The following is a 20,132-nucleotide window of genomic DNA, read 5'->3' as shown; positions in this document are numbered from 1 at the left end:
TATCCTTATTGATCTTTTCAATGCTGCCTCTTTATCAAGTATATATACAAGTATTAAACATTTATGCTATACAGTTAGAAGAACAAGACAATGTTTGGAGCTAGTTTATGAACTAACAACCTGATAAATATCCATCCTGAGATGCAAAATAAATCACTTAAGTAAGATTCCAGGTCAGTGTTTGTTTCTGATGTAGTCTGGGATGGAAACTGCAAAAACTGCCATTACAAATTCTGGTATTCAGTGATGCTTGCCAACTCAGTAGTTGATGCTGCATCACTGATTGTTTGGAGAAAAAAAACCCAAATGTAAAACCAAAAAAAACCCCGTCATCTCCAACTGCATGAATAAGGAAGCAATTTAATATAAGTAAACTCAGACTTTGAAATCTGGCAATTTCTATTTCCAAAATGCTTCTCAACAGGGAATGATGACATCTGCAAATTGTTTGATTACTTCTCATGATCATTTATTCATTGCTTGTTCTGTGCTTGATCATGTCCACGTTATTGTGTTTGCAATTGTCTTTATGGGATCAGACCCTTTTATTTGATACTGATATCTGTAGTGATAATCTCATCATCATAAAATTAAAACTTCGGAGACTGTGCAATATTGTTTTGACACTGTCAGAACAGCTCCTGATGTCATCTGTCTTCAGAGGCTTTTCTCTCAGTAAGATTATTACTGGGCAAGAGCTTGCAGTGCTACAAATTAGGCCATTAATTGCAACCTAAGTTTAAATCCTATGGTTTGGCAAAGACAGTTTTCAATAAGTAGGCCCAGTAGACTTTTTGACTCTTCTTTTAGTAAAATATTACTTATGGGTCATATTGATATGCATGAACTGTACATTGATTTAAAATTATATTCCTAGCTATTCTGTATTTATGCTTTAGAGAACTGACTCCAGAGAACCTCATAAAAAATTAGGTCTGATGCCACATTCATTCTTAAAATGCTCAATGACGATTAAATTTTCTGTACCTTGAAACTGTAACTACATCTTTTAATCTGAGATGAGTTATACTACTCTTCTTAATAAATTTTCACATATTATGTAATACACAGTAGAGATTATCTGTGTCTGCACTCCTTTAATTTGCCTGGTTACTTAGGCATAACAGGAGACAGAACTGAGCTTGTAAATTCCATTTTTTATTCATCTGTTCACTGATTCATTTAGAGGCTCCCTGTCAAAAACATCAGTCACATCAGGACACAGCATCAACAGACAATTAATGTTGCATTCTGTGCCAAGTACTCATTAATGAAAACTAAACAGATGCAAGTGCACTGCTGCAAATACACCACTGTTCTTCAGAGTAGGCACAACATGAAAGTTAAAAACGCTTTTGTATGAATACATTTCATTTGATCTTCTTAGTAAATTCCACAGTATTGCTTAACCTGTAAGATATTTACCTCTGATCCACACATGATGAAATTAGAGAATGTACAAGAATCAGCAGCTGTATCACATGCAGTATATATACAATCCTACTGCTACTAGAAATTTCTGCGCTTTCAGTTCTGCAGATGCCTGACTTAAATTGCAGTGAAGTGAGCAAAGAACCAGTTCATTGCTTTCCTTCTCTGCTGGGGAAAAAAAAGCTAAGTGGTATATCCCAATTGGTAGATTCCTCTTTGACAATAATAGGTCAAAGTCAAACCTATATTATTGAGGAAGAGGAACATTGTGATTAAGACCAGGCACACTACAACAGCATCTGATGGACATCTACCATTACACAAAATAACAATAAAATATTATAAAGTTTGTAGTTCAGCAACCGCCTTATTAAAAAAAAATCTAAATTCACATAAAACAGAAAATAACAAAGTAAATTAAATTCACTTTCTCATATCAAGAGTTTATCCAGCTCAAATAGCAAGATTCTTTAGCCAGGCCTCTGTGAGACTTTCAGCTGTTTTCACAGGTGTAGAGGAAAACACACACTATAAATAGTATGCAAATAAAACAAGGATAAGAGAGTAAACTCTCAGTTGATCAGTGGGTTATTCTGGTGTATAATTGATAAAAGGAAGGACAAAATAAGTTATAAAAGCAGCAGAAAAAGAACAGAAAACCTGTTTGAGAAAATGTGGGCACTCTTGGTTCTCATAGGTGCTGCATCTGTTTCTGCTCACCTGCAGGATCTTTCCTTTGATGGGTAAGAACAGACATCGAGTTTTATATCTGTGATTTCTTCTGCATGATCAAAAGGTTTTCAACTGTTTCAAATCGAATCTTTTTCTTCCCTTACAGACAGAAGGTGTTCCGTGTGATTCCACAGAATGATGAGCAGGTGGAAATCCTCAATTTCCTTGCCAGCATCATGGAGGTAAAGGATTTCGGGAAGTGGTTATATTGTACTTGAAAGAAATATTTCTCCTTTTGCTCAAATAACAGATATATTTTTTTTTTTGTGCCACTGAATTCAAGACCTAATCTTGATTTAATTCAAGTCAGCTGTATTGTTTCTTTGGAAGGAATAGGACAAGTTGATAAAACTAGAGCTATACAAAACATTCAAATACCTTCCAAGAAGTCTGGTTTACCCAATCTGAATGTCAAAATGCCCATCAGAATTTATTAATAGAATAAATAAATCTTAAATGCTGTATTCAGTATGAGGTGCTTTCAAGAATGTATTAGATAAATCATGGAAATTCCAACTACCAGAACTTTTACCATTACAAGAGAAACATTTTCCTCATGTAAATATTCTAAAAATTTATACTCCCAGCAAAATGAATTTTCCTTTGGCCTCTAGTCTCTCATGTTATCTTTTCTTCTCTGACTTTCCTTTAAAGCTTCCTTTCTCTCTAAGCTGCATGTTTCTCACTGACCTTGATGTAGATATATGATGACACAATGACACGATAAAAAACAACAAAGACAGCAAATGTGTTTTCAATATTTCTGTTCAGCTTTGATGTTGTAAAATAGCTGTTGGTGAAAAAGACACCATTAGCTGTAGGATGAAAGGATGGTATTTTTAATGAAGTACAGATGTGGAGACCTATCATCAACAGGCTACTACAGCATGCTGGAACAGTTTTCTGTAGAACAACATACTATTGGAATGGTGCTGCCAATACTAAGGAAATTAATATATACCATGCTTGCTTTTAAGTGTGAAGTATCAAAGGATTGTTTGTTTTCTTTTTCTTTTAAGAAAATATCTCTGAACTACCATTGTTATACAAAGCAGTCAGTCAGGACTGATGTAATTGTGTATTCTGGAACAATCACCTCATTTGATGACACATAATTCATTAATAACCAGCCCAAATTTGTTTTGCCTTCATGAGATGAAAGGGTGAAAAGGCATCAGGCTGGCAAATCAGCTTTGTTTCCATTGGCCTTCAACAGAGCACTAAATCCAGAGGCTTGGATGCTTACTTCAGCAAAAATAAGTGAAGTAGTAATAACACAGTTGTTTGTCCACTTGGAATGAAACATCTTCAAAGGCACAGGTTCTTCATATCAACTTCAGTGATCTCTTTTAAAAGCCCTCATACAGACAACAGTCTTTTTCAGCTGATTTATGTAAAATATTCATACAGTTCACCCCTGATATTGAATTAATTTCTCTCTAATATTTGTAGGCAAAAGCCTGAGCAGAAAAATGAAAGAAGCTGTAAGAACAAAAGAAGTTGTAAATATAGCTACAATATTCACAATTCTGTATGAATGCAGATGCTGGAGACAATTTGTGAAATTGTCACTGTCATCTCCAGAATTCTGCCATATAAAATGCAGGGCCTAAGAAAATCTTAGTCAATTTCCATTTAAAATTTAGGTTGATACTTGTGGGAAGCAATGCTGAATCAGTGTAATAGGATAGGTGTGAAATTCAGTATATTAATCACAACCTCACCAGCACACATACACCAATCACAGCCACATGTATGTATTTATTTGTCTATGTATTCATTTGGTCTCCTTTCAGGTTGACTTTTGGCAGCCAGACTCTGTCACACTGGTAAGACCAAAAATGCAAGTTGATTTCCGAGTTGAAGCTGAGAAGTCTTTTAAGGTTGAAGATCTTTTGAAAGAAAGTGGAATGGAGTATCAGTAAGTTTGTTCTCACTATGTGCTTTGAGTAGAAGGGGACTAAATACCATGGAGGATGTGTTTGAGCTTTTCATATTGGTCAACTGATTTTCCTGTTATAAACTTCATCCCTCCTATGGATGCCTCTAATGGGTTCAGCTTTCCTATGACAGTTCAAATGGACTACTCTGCATTGACAGGGTGAGATGAAATGTTGATAGAGGCAAGAGACACAAAGCAGAGATGCAGTACCAGAAATTTCCCTGAGATGAAAGCTCACTGCAATACACAAGGCTGGAGAATGGATGGGGATAGAAATATTTCCTACTACAGACAAAGTGCAGCAAAAGTCTAGAAAGAGCCAGAAAATACACCAGATGAGAGAAATGGACAGGGAACTGAAGCCAGAAAATAAAATGGTGAGCCCCAAGGGCTACCACGAGCAGGTCTCTAGTGAGTTGCAGAGCAATAGCTAGAGGGCCAAAAAAACCCAACAGGTGAATAGAGACAGAATACAGCTGCCAGGTAAAAGGCCAAGGAAGCATGGAAAACAGATTCCCAGGACAGCCTTGGGCTGACAGAAGTCACATAGCAGATCCATGGCAATGATGTCTCCAAAGAGAGAGCTGACCAAATATGACTACAGCACAAGTGGAGCGAACAGAGCACACTGCCACATTGCACACCACTGGGAACAAAAGCACTGTAGTGAGTACCACTAATGGAAGAATTAGGAGAATAAGGAGTTGTATGATCCTGTTCTTCACTTCATATCTTCAATCACTGTGCAAGCATTAGAAAATTGACTTTGAGCTGGAGATGCGCTGTCTGTCTTCATCTCTCCTTTCACTCCACTTAAGCATTGCAGAATGGCTCTGTTCAACTTCATTATCAGGCTTCTTTGATGTGTAAAGCATAGTCTGTCAACATCACGTACTCAGACACTGAAAGTCAGTAGTATTTGATCAAGTTTTTATTATTTCATTTGGCTGAGAGTAGAGTTTTTGTCTTTCAGTCCCACTGTTGTTGTTACGAGACCAAACTCCTTCATTGGACATCACAGTTCTTAGGATAACTTTCAAGATCTGCTAAAGCCAGACTTACTCCATCCCTAAACTTACTGCCCTCACGTCAATTGTGTCTGATTTGGATGCCTCTGCAGGAACAGAATCTAAAAACACTCTAGAATAAATGTTTTTCAATAATCTCACAGTGCACAAGAATCCCATTTCAGTGGAATTTCCTCTTTAGTGAAGGAGTTACTCTACATGTGTTAGTTTTCCTATAATATTCATTAATTGCCTCAGGTCCATGCACAACAAACAACATTGCAACAAAAGGCCAGAATGTCTGGAAGCTGTCCCTGACAAACTTCAGTGGATTGTCCTTGTGACAGCCCAAGCTGTTATAATCCTTTTGAAGTGCAGCTGCAGTGCCATGACATCATGTCACTTGCAATATTTGTTCTGAAGGCTGCTGGTGCCTCACAAACTGGCCTCCTGTTCCTCTATCCAAATCACAAATGATCAAGGACATATCCTGGATGAATAAGATTTGTAAGTTTTAAGACAAGCACTGGAAAAACAAGAGGACTTGATTTTTTGATAGCCAAGGTTGAAATATAAGCAAAAGGTCCTCAAGAGCATGCTCAGTGATAAGTTGTGCCTTTGTGTCAGCCCCAGGGAAAAATGAACAGGAGAGATCCAACCAATCCAGACAGGCTGTTAAGGTTTTCTTGCAATTGTGTGTTCTATTTAATAGCTCACCTCACATGAAATAAAGTAGCTTGGAAGATGGATAATAAAGCCTGCAATAGAGCTGTCAAACCACATCTAACCTTTGGAAGCTTGGCTTGACAGGGAATTTCATCAGGCAAACATCTCTAGGTTGCTGCCTGGTTTTGAAACATTGCTGCAGTCTAACTGTCCTCCAGTGCCAAAAGTTCAAGAAGGCCCTTTTCCTATTGAGGAAGAAGCAGCTGGCAACATAAAATCAGCCTAGAGCTCATTTTGAGACACGCTCTGTCTCAACATTGCCATTTTTCTGAAACCAAACTGTTGCCACCCTGGAGGTTTGTTAGTATGGGAGTGAGGCAGCTACTAATTGGCAGAAGCCTGTTGCTCCCTGGCCCTTCTTGTGGCAAGGTTGAGGCAGGATGTAGGTTGAAACTTGAAACTCATATATCTTATTTTCAACCTGCTCTCCTTTCCTTTCCCAGTCAATGCAGCCCAAATGCTAAGCAGACCTTCAAATGTCTTACTTTCCTGCTGGATTTCTATATGTTTCTCTTCACATTTTTCATGGTGCCTTCTTGCAGAGTTCTGATCGACAACCTGCAGGCTGCACTGGATGCCCAGTTTGATAGCCAAGCTCGTACTGCCAGCCACAGCTATGTGAAGTACAACAACTGGGACACGGTAAAGTCTAGAATTTACCACGTTATCAGCTTGGTACCTTAGCTTCTGTAGTCAAAGTGCTTCCAGCCTTCTTCCCTTTTCCTCTTCCGCTCCATCAACATGATAATGCATCCAAACTCTCCTTCCTCTTCGTTACTGAGCTAGTTTGTGTAACCTACTCTTATTTCCTCTACTTTGCTCCCAATGCTGCAAAGAACCTCTGGCAGAAATCCAGCGACTAGGCTGAGATGCTTCACTATTAATTTCCTTTCCTTTCCACTATTTCTCCTATCTCCTCTGCTAAACAACTCAATTCCGCTCCCTGCCTCAGTTCTAGCTCTTCATGTCATATCATAAGACCCCTTCCTCCTTTTTTCACAGCCATGCTCATTTTTCCTGACATGTAATCATAGCCATGTAACTCTTCACATCTTTGCAGTGGCTCCTTGGAAACCTACAAATTGTATTAAATATTAGGCCACATTAGATGCACAGAAAGACTGTTCTGGCTTGAAATCTGCAAATTAATCAGTCTGGACCTGAGGAACAGAGATTTAGATTTAACCTCTTTATTAAACAGATAGCTGCTTGGACTGCTGATATTGCTGCTCAGAACCCAGACCTTGTCTCTCGTAGTGTAATTGGGGAAACATATGAAGGACGGCCAATGTACCTTCTCAAAGTAAGTGCCTCGATTTCTTTTTTTTCCTCTATTTACAGTAATATATCATTCAAACATACAAAATAAACTTTTAGAGACACTACAGGAAATAAATCAACAATGCAAACTAATCAAATAATTGGGGGAAGCTTATCAACATAAATAAAAATGAAATTATTAAGAGTATTTTTTTTAGCTTGAATATCATGGTCAGGTACAGTTGGGAGCACTCCATAGATTTCTATTCAAACAAGGAATGCCATATTTGTATAAAGTTTGACTCCTTAGGTCAGCAAGCTGACTGACTTGTTCTGCATACAATTAATTTTGTTCAAGCCCTGGGGTGTTGTTTTTGTTGTTTTTTTCCTAGATGGGAAAAAGTGGTGCAAATAAGAAGGCCATCTTTATGGATTGTGGTTTCCATGCAAGAGAGTGGATCAGCCCTGCTTTCTGCCAGTGGTTTGTGAAAGAGGTCAGTAAGCTTAATGATTTTTAATTCATAAAAAATATTTTACAAAACCTATGTTTATGAAAATCTTAAATGAGAACCAAGAGCTCAGGCCACTGCCTTTTTCCCTCTAAATACATGTCCGCTCATACCTTCTCACCTCAGAGGGTTAAGGTGTAACTACTTAAGCCAGATCTTTGTGCTTGGACCTTAATCTTTCAGCAGCTTAAGACAACCTGAAATGTGTCTAAGAGGTACTGACAACTACAACAGTTGCTCAGTTTGTAAATTCTTTTTGCACCTGTAGTCAGAGAAAGGTGAGAGAAAAGCAAATAGCTCAAGTAACATTATAAACATAGCCATGTTCTGTAAATAGTCATAAGGAATAAGAAAATTCAAGGGCACATCAGAAGGCACCTGAATGCACTTCAGAACAGCTGACTTGCTACAGTGCCAGGTGGTGGATTCCTTGCAACCCACTTTATTCAGTAAGGCAACAGAGAGGATGTAAACCTACCCTCAGCTCAGCACTAAGGAAATGTACCCAAGAAAGGAAGAAGACTGTAAATTAAGCTCCCTAAGCTCCACTCAGGAAGAAGGAAATGCATATACATCCCTTTGAGCTGCCACCTCAGGCTGTACAAAAAGGTGCTAAAATATGAAACCATATTAAAGGAAGAGCTGCACAGGTGAAATTAGCTTCACTTCAGTCTGGGATACTTTTAGGTCTTGAATTAAACAGTTTTATGTCCTTTATATTTTCTTTCTCACTACCAATATAAAGCAGGTGGGGATTATCAAATGCTGCACAGTCATCTTCACAGAGAAAAGTATACTACTCCTCAGATGGGACAGATCAGTTAATTTAGCAGAGCAACTTACTGACTGAATCTCAAATTTTGTAATAACTTCTGTTGGAAGATTAAGAAAAAAACACCAACAAAACCAACCAAACAAATAAATAAAACCACACCAGAAGCGGCAGCTGGAATCTAAAACCCAAGGAAAGGAAAGCCAATCTACATGAGCCAGCCATGCTGGCAGAGGCCTTGGTGGCAAGTACAATCTCAGTGTTATCAGACAGGTATGCAGTTTTGTGTAGGGAGCAGTGGAAATTGGAAGTGACATTTTGGTGGAGTCAATGGGAATATGATTTCATTAGTGCCTAATAAGGCTGCAGACAGTATGTGGTACCATTTTTCTCTCAGCAATTCACGTCACTGCAGCTGTCATTTTCACTGTCTGGTCGCTTAATTCATGGTTGTACCTGACACCAGCAGTGCCTCTGCTCAGTGTGTCCATAGGCAGAAGTGCTTTAAAAGAGCAGATCTTGAGCATCATCAGAATTTCACTTGGGATTGCTTCTAGACATAAAAGAAAAAAAAAAAAAGAAAAAAAAAAAACTGAGAAAAACATGAGCAACATGGATTGTTATAGGTACCTCAAAAGAGAAACCCAGCCAGACAACAACAACAAAAAACCAAAACAAGCATAAAATGAAACCCAGGAAAAATTATTTCAAATTATCTGAAACTGCTTTGTTCTGCCTGTATTCAAGGAGCTAGTAGATGGAAAATCTCTTTCCAGTGATTTATTATACTTATAATTTATCTAGCAGTAAAAGATGGTTTTCTAACAGCAGTGTGGTTTGAGTCAGTGCAAATCTAAGCATACGTTGGAACACAGGGGTGCCATCTCATGTGCTGGAGTGACCTGGATGAGTTTTTCTACCACATTCATTAATTCCTGACCCAGACCCAGGCCTTTACATATGCACAGGAGATACACATGTGTGAAGACATCATCAGCTTTTTCTACTTTTCTCCAAGTAGGCTGTGGAGACCTATGGAAAAGATACTGCCATGACCACACTTCTGGACAAGCTGGACTTCTATGTTCTGCCTGTTCTTAACATTGATGGTTACGTTTACACTTGGACAAAAGTAAGTACATTCTTCTTTCTTATTGTTGGAAAAGTCAACTGTCAGAACATACTCTAAGTTTTCATCAGTGATTCTGTTACAGGACCGCATGTGGAGAAAGACACGCTCTAAAAATGCTGGGAGCATTTGCGTTGGGACAGATCCCAACAGGAATTTTGATGCTGGCTGGTGCAGTAAGTGTCTCCTAACAAGAGTTGCAAGTAATTACACATGAGTGCAATAGCCAATATACTTAACTATTGGATTTCCCCTACCTGATGGTCCAGCTTCAGCTTGAGTGAAGCATTGTGGAATAGCTTGTGTTTAATTTTTAGAGCAATTTTGGGAAAAAAAAGCCAAACTTTGGCTACTAGCATCATCAGTGGTCACTTCTATGAACATACCTCTGCATATATATACATATATACTTGCACACATGTATACACATATATACATATAGACGTACACACAGATATGAGTTCAGAACAGAAACCAAAGGAGCTTGCTTTCATGAAAAGAGGTCTCTTTTGAGTGGTTTCCACTTTTTTCCATGGAAGTGCCTTAGAAATGGAGAAGATATGCAATGACTGTAAAGTACTGAAGCAAATCAATATCCCAAAACATTCCCATAATATAGTTCTTTACATCCATATTCATGTTCTTCCAACTATGTACACTGTAAATGCCATATTTATTCATTGCTATGGGATGTTTCCCAGCATCTTAACTATGCCATAAAATATTCCCTCCTCTGATATGGCATGTGTATTAGCAGGATTTCAAAGGCTTACCTGTAAACATGGTGTAACATGACTCTCCTAACAATCTACTTCTTCATTAAGTACTCATTAAATTCACTTTTCTTCTCAGCTGTTGGGGCCTCAAAATACGCCTGTGATGCCACTTACTGTGGCTCTGCACCTGAGTCTGAAAAGGAGACCAAGGCTTTGGCTGATTTTATTCGTGAACATCTTTCTACAATCAAGGCATACTTGACAATTCACTCCTATTCCCAGCTGCTACTGTTTCCTTATTCATACACTTACAAATTGCCATCAAATTACCAGGAACTGGTAAGTCTCTTTGTCATTTTGACTTTATGAAAAGAATAAGCAAAAATCATCACTTGCTATTTAGGTACCTTTAACTTCAAGCAGTTTCTTTAACATCTGGAAAGAATCCATATTGCCAGTTTTTGAAAATATTTTAGACTTAGCAAGACACCATGATAGTTTCAAGATAGCTGAAGCACAGGATGAACTTCAGAGCCTTATTTAATCTCCACGTGCACAATGATTTTGACACAATATCAATTCTGTCTTCCAGTCACGCCATCCAGAAATCCACTCTGCGGTGCAGCACTGCCTCTTGCTGACTCCAGAGGCTGCTGTAGGTTCTAGCTGTAATATTTTACATAAAAACACTATGGCCTGTAAGCCAAGGTAGCAGCTTGACAGATTGTATTAACTGTGAAATAACTCAACTGGTATCAACAGCAGGCAAAGATCTCTGTCTACCACTTTCTACTGAACCTTAGTTCTCGCTGAAGTAAAATGGTGAAACTCCTATTGGTACAAGGTCAAGTCAAAGAGGCAGATCTGGACGAAAGTACAATTGAAAACAGATACAAAAGACATAAAAAGTTTCAGTTTTGAGGCCTTTTCCAAGAGGCCGGGATTTAAGCACAGACATTTTATTTAGAAGAGGAAAGCATGAATGCGGTATTTTAAAGGACAATTCCTCTTTTATGAATTCCAGAGAAAAGCCACACTCTAATGCCATTTAAGATTTTTTTTTTTTTATCCTTAAAAACAGATAGAGAGTTTAAAACTATTAAATGTGTAAAAAAGCCGTAAACATTTCATAGGCCAAGAATCAACAATCATGAATAATAAAATTACTTCAGTTCTCTCCATATTAGCAATTAGAATCTGTTGGCAGGGAAAACAACACAGCAAGACAAAACAAACACATTTTGTTTCCCCCTCTTTCCTCGATGCTGCCAGAAGTCCAAGGCAACAACAATGTGTGTTGCTCTGCTGGGCAGGTTTGACAGATTTATGAATGCTCCCAAATACATGTCTTGGTTCTGAACACAACTACAAACTGGGGCCAAGATTGAAGTTTCTTGTTAGATTTTTTTTTTTTTTTAAGCCTAAAAGAGAAGATTAAATTAAAATGAAGATTTTGTTTTCTTAATTTATATTCCAGGAATTTTGTAATTGAATTTATTTCAGGGAGTGGTAGTAATATCTTGCCTTCATTTTTTACAAAAGCTTCATAATTCACACATTACCATTCAGTCTAAAGTAATAAACAGCAATAAACACTTTAAGCTGCTTTGTTGTCAAGATCACAAAGTTCTTATTTGTCAAAAATTTGCATGAAATTCTGCCCCCATTTTTTGAATGAAGAGCAAATGTGATGAAATGTAACTAAAAGTACAGTGTGTTTCTCACAGTATTAAACAGAGAAAGTACACTGACAACTCATTACTAAAGAAATCCCTAGCAGCAAGAAAGAAACTATCTGCTTCGCTAGGTTTTAAAATTCTTTAATTAAAATTTTATATTGTCACTGTTCTATTCTAATACACAGTAGAATTTAAACTTCCCTTTCCTGCCATAGAAGACAATTCTGCTGCTACCACAGAGCATAAAAACTAAATTGCTCAGGAATACAGGACATATATTCCTCTTCAGCCATTTGATTTCACTTTGCATATTAGTCTTTCCAATATTACTTTATCCTATATTTTAAATCAATCATACTGATACCAGATGGAGTTCCATTATATTCTTCACAGAGCAGCCACAAATCTCACCACCATGACAAGGTGACCTTATGAGCACTTTTCACATCTTAATTGAGGGAAATTTTTTCCTCTATTGGTGATCCCAACAGAGACAGGAGGATCCTAGGTGTTCAACCTGTGCAGTGTCTGATTTTTATATGGGAAGACTTGTTGCCAAAAGTCCTTTTGGACAATGAGAGCAGAGTATCACCCAATCAATATCACCTGTAATTGAGATAATTAAACAAGAAAGGACCTTATGCACTCCAATGTCAGTGAATTAAATAGAAAAATTGACTTCCACAGGTTGTGGGTCAGGTTCACAAGTGCAGCTTTTTGGGTTAGTTCAAATAATTAAGATACATTCATTTAAGCCATGACTAAAGAGAATTTAACATTTTCAATCAACAACTGTACTTGCTTGAGACAATATAGCTGCAAAAAGAGGAATTACTTTATATGACAGTTGCTGTGTTTAATGTCTAAAAGTTCTGTTTAAATTTGAATTTGGAAAAATGCTGAAGAATGAGAATCTTAACTTTTAATAGCTATTGTTTGGGCAAACAAAATAATCATAAATCATTTTTTAAATGAAGAAGCAAAATTTATAGTGCCATTATCTTATCTTAGATGTTATTTTTACCCTGACAGATCTAATAAATTAAAGGAAATATAGCTGCAATTTCTTATCTCTTTCAGTGACCAACTGGACATGTGTTTAAACAAAACCTCGCATGTCTGCTTCTCATTAATAACATTTTGTTCCATTATATTTAATTAAAGGTAACATAATACCATGGGGCTTATGTTGCATTCCAGTGTCTGAGATACAGAAGGGTGCAAAAATTGAGTAAACTGAGATTAAGGACACTAAATCTGCAGAAGAGAAAGGTCCAGAGCATGTCTGTACCTTCCTTCCCTGAACATGTAGTCAACAGTGTGTCCTTGGGGCTCAAAAGACTTACTCTGTTTACAGCCTCAAGAAATCACCAGAAGGCCTAAAACTGCTTTGGTTTGTCAGATAGAACAGGACACTCAGAGAACCCCTCTATGTTCCACTGCATTGCTCAGTAAATCAGAACAACTTTAAGTTATTGTAACTGACTTAAAGCCAGGGATTAGAACTATCCTTTTTCAAGCATGCCTGGTCTTGGGGTGTAAAATGTGATGAAAGTCACGTATGTCCCTTCCTTCCCACAACCTCCCACTCTTCTCCTGAGATGCAAGAGGATCTGTGAAGTTATAAATCCCACAGCTCACAAGGATTTTCCCCAAATTTGTCTCTCTTTATTCAGGGCTGTTGTTTTGTGTCCCTAACCTAAGAGCTGCACAAAATTTTCACTGTTATCCAAACAACAAAAATAAAACCACCCAAGACAGGAAAATCTAGGTCAGGAATTTCTCAGAAGTTACACAATATTCTTGTGATGACACCCTTAAAGAAATATGTCCTCCTTTTGGAGAATCACATTTGTCTGCTTTGCAATCCTCTTGGCTCATTCTTTACTATACCCTGATGTATTGCCCTGAACACAGAATACACATTTGAATCCTTCTCCTACAGGGAACAGAAGCATTAGCTTTTCACAATAACAAAATATGCTTGGCAAGACCAGTATCTCTTCACACTCCAAAAAAGACTATTTCAATCTTTATTTTACTATTCACATTTTTGTCTTCTTGCAATAAAGAACTATGTATTTAATCAGACTTCTCATAAACAGTTCAGCCCATATTTTTTAATCACTTCATATATTTGCCTTAGCCTCCCATTAGGCTTTCCTCATTTTCAGCAGACAAATCTAGCTTTATCAGTTCTTGTTTGTATTTGAATTGGCTCTCAAACTGTAGTTTGAGAGAGCAGAGGAATGTGTATTATACCCTTCCTTCCTTTCCAGTTGAATTCCATCTCTCAGTTAAATGCAGCACCAAATATATGTGTGCAGCCAGTTCATAATCACTCATCAGATAGGTGTGTTAGTACAGTTTCACAGGCTGCAGAATATTGCATTCATTTACAATCCAAGATAATTTCCATCTGTATTACTTGAATGCACACTGGCTGCATGGGTTGTTGTTTCAACTCACCAAAATTCACCTTCCATATTGGGTTGGTCTAGCATTTCACTTCCTCTTGAGTGCTTAAAATAGGACGTATTAGAAAGTGGAGATATGCCCAGTCTGTGCAGCCTGCAAGAGTGAATTTCAAATATATAGCATGACTGTGAGTACCAGTCTGATTATTTAACTTAGTGCCTAGTTGTGAAGTCCTGAATATGCTTAAGGCATATGAAGACCTCTGGGTAAGAACTGTTGGATAGCAAAAATCCTACATCTAAGAGACTCAGACAAGCCTGTGAGGAGTTGCAATTTGCTGCTGTTGTATCTGCGCTACTGCAAAGATTGTATTACTATGATTGTACTACTTGTTACATTAAATATTGTTAAAGTCAACTGGGAAGCACAACAAACAGGAAAGTGGGCAGCAAAGCAGTATTTGAAATTTGCTTCACAGCTCTTCCACAAGAGTTTACGACAACAGAACTGTTCTGTACTGGCAGTCTTAAAACTGTGAAAAGGATATGTTTAGTAGTAGCATCTTCCAGATGAAGCTGATGTGTGAATCTGGCTGATAGACAAGAGTTTCCAACAGGTGTAGGGCCCAACTGAGTTGCAGTGGAAACCCTCTCACCAGGGAATAATTTCTTAAACACTGTAGAAACTGTCAGAGAAAAACAAGCTTGTAAAGAAAAAGAATCATTCCACTGAAGTCCTCACTGGCTGGATTCCCTGGGCTCTTGGAGCGTATAAGCAACAACAGGACAGTGAACTAAATTACACATCATCATGGACCCTTGAGGGGGGAGTCTGTTTTTACTGGCAAAACAAGAAGGCTCAGAAGTTTCAATTCGCTTGGCTAAAGCTAACTTAGCAAAGCCACATTTTCAGCCTTTCATTACAAAGACAGTTGAGGGTCCCTTTACGTAACAAGTAAAGCATGAAAGACCGATGCGAAGGGAAAATACAGTTTACAGCCTTGGGCAAACCAGCTGGCAGTCCAGTGAGGGAAGAGAGCAAGGGGTCCAGTCAAGCAGTGAAAAGGCTTCTCCAGACCACTCTCAGATTGAGAGGGTAAAGGGAGTTGTCCACAAACAGCAGCTGCATATCAACATCTGTGAAGTGTTTCTAAATGGTCACAGTTTCCTGGCAAATCCACCCTGATGATACAAGAGTAAAATGAGGGAGATGAGATGCTCCCATAAAAATTACCTATTAACACACAAAATATGCTTAGCCTGATAATCTATCTTGTTAGTTCAAACTTCCAATGTGGTGAGAAAGAGATGCCAGTACCACATCTTTCATTAAAAGCTAGTAACTGAAAAAACCTAGGTTTGAAAGTTGTTAATTATGTAAGATAATGATAACTAAGAACTCTGCTGTGTCCCTGGCTCACACACTCTGTACACAGATAAGTGAAATATTGGTAATTGCAGTGTAAACACAGATGGGTGATGAGCACGGGAAATGCTGCCTTCTGCTGAAATGACCAGCTCTGAGAGCTCAGCTGGGAGTCCGAAGCTGAAAAGCTCCCAGTTACAAGGTATTACTCTGGAGTTATTTCTTCGACTGCAGGGCACCACTTGTTTCTCTGCTACTATAAGTCTCAGCAGCATTTTCCTTGCAAAAGAGGGATTCTTAACAGTATAAAACCCCAAACAAACAAACTCCAAACAAACCACAATTCAGTTAAGCCCATTACGTAAAGAGATGTAGAAAATCATCGAACAACAAAGAGTATCCTCAAAGGTCAAAAGGAAAACAGTGTTTCTCCTTGCAGGTGTATTCCAAACAATTTACAGGCTTGAAAACCCAAACTACTTTTCACCCTTTTGGAAAACTTTGGGCACTGTTTATATACCCCTGCATTGACCTCTCTATTATTTCCTTCTTATGGATTGCTTTGAGTAATTGAGATATTTTGAAAAAACAACCAAACACATTTTCCTCATATTTTGTGTTTATACACCACCTTTATCTCCAACCTGGAGAGCTTGAGGAAGCTGTTTATTTGGATTCTAGGCTCTAAACAGCTGGAAATCTCAACTGCTCTTTCTACAAATCTCTGTTTTTACAACTTCCTGACCAACAATAAAAAATCCCTCAGGTAAAAAGATTTCCTGACATACTTTTTCCGGTATGTGTTCTGGTATGATTTAAAGCCATCATTTATCTGCTGGGTGGAACAAGTGCTCTGGGTCAAACAGCCCCACAGAGCAGCTCTGCTGTTCTATTGTCCCTATTTTAGTTAACTAAAGAGAGCAAATACCAGTTACCAACAGGTCTGTATATTGAACCAGACAATCTTTCCAAATTTTATTTCCACTTTGCATATATTTGAAGTGAGGAAGAATCAGTTTACATTTAAAAATTCATTTGCTATTGAGAGAAGATTTGACTCAATCTCAGCTGCTGATTAAACGTGTGCATTATAAACAACACATGGCTGAAGAAAACATGGCATTGCTAGCAGATAGCAAACTACAACCTCTACAATTCCCTCAACATGTGTTAAAAATTATTATGGATTTTAGAAAAATCAATTTATTGAGGGATTAAAAAAGAGAGGAAAAAAACCCCAAACCAAACCAAACAAAAAAGATCACAGGAGAGAGCTCAGCTACTCCAATTGGTCTGGATCCAAGATTGTGAAATGCAGAGCAACAACATACTTCCTTGCACTTGCTGATCTTTGTGTGATAGAGAGGCCAGAAACCAAACCCCTCGTTCAGGCACAGTCAGTGTTATAGGTGGGAAGACACACTTCAAGTATGCTTTGGTTTGTTTTGTTTAAATATACTTTGTATGCTAAAGGACCACAGATTCCTAGAGCAAACTCCCATAATTCTAAAATGTTCAAAACCAAATATTTGGGACTGGGGAAACACTTGCAATTCTGCTAGAGTAGGCTGCCAGTGATAATGCAAACATGCTGTGATGTTGTTTTTTAGAAGCTGAGAAAGTTCTCTCAGTTAACTAATTTTTTCTAAATACATTGTCCAATATGCCTTTTTTGAGTAAATCAGAAGAACACTTGAAGCATAAGGATGAACAGAGAATATTTTACAATATATCTTCCACTGGGATGTAAGCCAGAGTGTAACCTACAGAGAAGGCAAGGGCTTGAGGAAATTCCTGGAATAGTAAGCCATTCAGCTGCAAGCTATAAAGAAATATATGGCAACCCATTGCTTATACTGAACATATGCTTTCAGAAATCATTCATATTTATCATCTGTTAGTAATAGTTTTCATGTTTTATTACCAACATGTTGTATAATGAAGAATTGGAAAAGCCACACATTCCAAAGAAAAGTCTGTAATTTTCCTTAATGCAAACATACAAAGCTTCACAGTACTATTGATGGGCCTGATCCAACCCTCACTGAATCAGTGGGAGTTGAATGAGTCCCTCTGTGCACAGGAAATGAATTGAAATTAATGAGACTACATATGGTTTCAGGGTAATTTATGCCTTTTTTGGCTGTTAATATTTATAAGACCTTAATCTGCTTCCACTTGTATCAATGTTCAACTCCCCTGACTGAGCCGACTCTACTCTCATTGTATAGCTGCTTGAACAGAAGGAAAAGAAAGGCTATTGTATGTTTGCAAGTAACTGTACCAAGTTATTACCATTCTCTAAGATTCTCTTATCTCTAATTAAGGTTCCTTATTTAGTTTTAACCTTGTATAAGCTTCTTCTAAGTCTAGAAAGTGCTGTTACCTCTTGTCCCCTTATCTGTCCAAACACCCCTGCACTGTACACCAGGCTGCAATAGACCACAGACAGACTAGACCACATTCCATTAAACCTCTGAGAATAAGTTCTTTGCTGACAAGCTCTTTTCACAACACCAGGACAAGCTGGGCCTTGTCAGCTACTGACACCTAGTCATACTGAGAGGTGAACAACAGTTTTCTAATAAAAGCTTCTTCAGCATGGCTTTTCAGTTTATACAACAGTGTAATTGCTTAGATTCACTCAGAAAGCTTCTGAAAATCTGCATTTATCATTCTTCTTTTCTTACAGAATTCCATAGCTAGAGCTGCTTCCAAAGAGCTGGCCAGTTTGTACAGCACAGAATATACATACGGTCCAGCAGCAACAACAATCTGTAAGTATTGACCTAAATATACTGACAATCTATATTAAGTACTACTAGGACTATAAAATGCAGTTTCCTAGTGATTCTTGCTCCTATTTCTAAGTAGTCCTCTTCTTCTTTCACATGCATATATGAAGAGGCATATATGGGACCTGTCATTTATAAATTATGGGATAATTTATTTCCTAGGGATCCCAGGAAGTGGGTAACCCCCTGGAAAGTGAAGTGATGTAGTAAAATGTTTATGAATTCACATGCATAGCATGAATTCTTAAATCATACACAGCTTAAACATAAAAACCTTGACCTAAGATTTTCTGCATTTCCAGTATCTCCAAGTCAAAGATGATGTGAGTCCTTTGATTCCACTGTGTGATGTGAATCCTTCAACCACTCCAGCAACACCAATTTCTTTTAATTTGCATTACATTCTGAGACACATACTAATTACAATCCTATTTGTAATTTGTAATGACTAATTATTCTACTTCTCAGGAGCTCAGCTGTGCATATGGCCTTTGTAGTGCCAAAAGCCAAGTCGAGGTTATCTCAATATCTCCCATATTTAAGATCTCTTAATTTACTTAAATATGGAATCTAATTCCTGTTTCTTGCCTGTTTCTCCTTCCTCAAATAGTTAACCATCCCCTCCCAAACATTTTAAAAAACAGTTTCTTTCAATTTTTTTTATATTTTCAGAGACACTTCTTTTAGAAATGTGTTGGTGATGCTGGGCAATTCTGGAGGCTCCTTCCTTAGCAAAAGAGACTGTTTTTACCATACCAGCTACTGAAAAGGGAGGGTACTATTTGTCCAGCAGAAAAAGATGGAACTGAAATCCCAGATAGGCATTTTTTTCCCATCTCTGTGAACCTCAAAAAGTCACTCAGTGAGAGGGCATTTGCTTCTTATACCAAGTGTTTCTAAACACCCCCATGCAACCATGCCATTCTCCTGTTCCTTAGACATTTCTCCCAATGGCTTCACCACAATAGTGACAAGGATGGAGCAGTTTAGCTTGTTTACATTTGCTTGCATAAATCAGCTGGAACAAAGCTCATAAGGGGCCTAAAATCACAGCAGCTTTCCCATGAGCAGGATAAATCAATCAATTTACCGAATATTTCTTTTTATCTGTTCTTTCTGCATTCCTGGCTATGTGACTTGACTCCAAAATACTTCTCATTTGATGTGTAGCCACTCTTTCCCAGTTAAGCTTTATTTAATTTCTTTATCAACAGACCTTGCTGCAGGGGGCTCTGATGACTGGGCTTATGACCAAGGCATCAAGTACTCTTTCACTTTCGAGCTCCGGGACACTGGGAGATATGGCTTCCTTCTGCCTGAATCTCAGATAAAGCCAACCTGTGAAGAGACTTTACTGGCTGTTAAATATATTGCCAACTATGTCCTTGAACACTTGTATTAGAATGGAGTTCTAAAAATTATTAAAGTAGGTTTTATGCAAAGATGCCTTCCTTTTTTTTCTTCCCTTAAAATTACATTTTTATTTCTCTATACTTAATGTTCCTAAATCATATTCTTAGTCCATTACAGGGCAGTAGAACTACAAGCTTTTCAAGAGAAATTTTAGAAGTTCAAGAGAAATAAAATATTTTTATTAAGGCAACTGGCATAGTTAGGGGGTTGAAAAAGAAGGAACACAAGATTAATCAAC

At 37.8% G+C, this 20,132-nt stretch overlaps 2 protein-coding genes across 4 annotated transcripts in view; one reads left to right on the top strand and one right to left on the bottom strand.

The window, feature by feature from the left end:
• Positions 1–20,132, bottom strand: part of NCBP2 (nuclear cap binding protein subunit 2) — a 39,531-nt gene that overhangs the window by 5,687 nt on the left and 13,712 nt on the right. The window contains exon 5 of one of the 3 annotated variants that reach the window (XR_008438548.1): positions 8,836–8,932. The exons of 1 other annotated variant lie outside the window; for it this stretch is intronic. The gene's annotated coding sequence lies outside the window, so the exon portion shown is untranslated. Of the gene's footprint in view, positions 1–8,835; positions 8,933–10,370; positions 10,418–20,132 lie in introns of those variants that run through there. One more of the 3 variants, XR_008438551.1, reaches the window with a different exon arrangement.
• Positions 2,104–19,883, top strand: CPB1 (carboxypeptidase B1). Its single transcript, XM_053985966.1, has 11 exons — positions 2,104–2,174; positions 2,270–2,345; positions 3,960–4,084; positions 6,381–6,480; positions 7,040–7,141; positions 7,491–7,592; positions 9,401–9,511; positions 9,594–9,684; positions 10,361–10,563; positions 18,379–18,463; positions 19,696–19,883. The coding sequence occupies exons 1-11, from the start codon at positions 2,104–2,106 to the stop codon at positions 19,881–19,883; spliced, it is 1,254 nt and encodes a 417-aa protein (XP_053841941.1).

The sequence above is a fragment of the Vidua macroura genome, chromosome 10, assembly GCF_024509145.1.
Source record: "Vidua macroura isolate BioBank_ID:100142 chromosome 10, ASM2450914v1, whole genome shotgun sequence".
Classification (NCBI taxonomy): Eukaryota; Metazoa; Chordata; class Aves; order Passeriformes; family Viduidae; genus Vidua; species Vidua macroura.
This window is presented reverse-complemented; position numbering and strand designations above follow the sequence as displayed.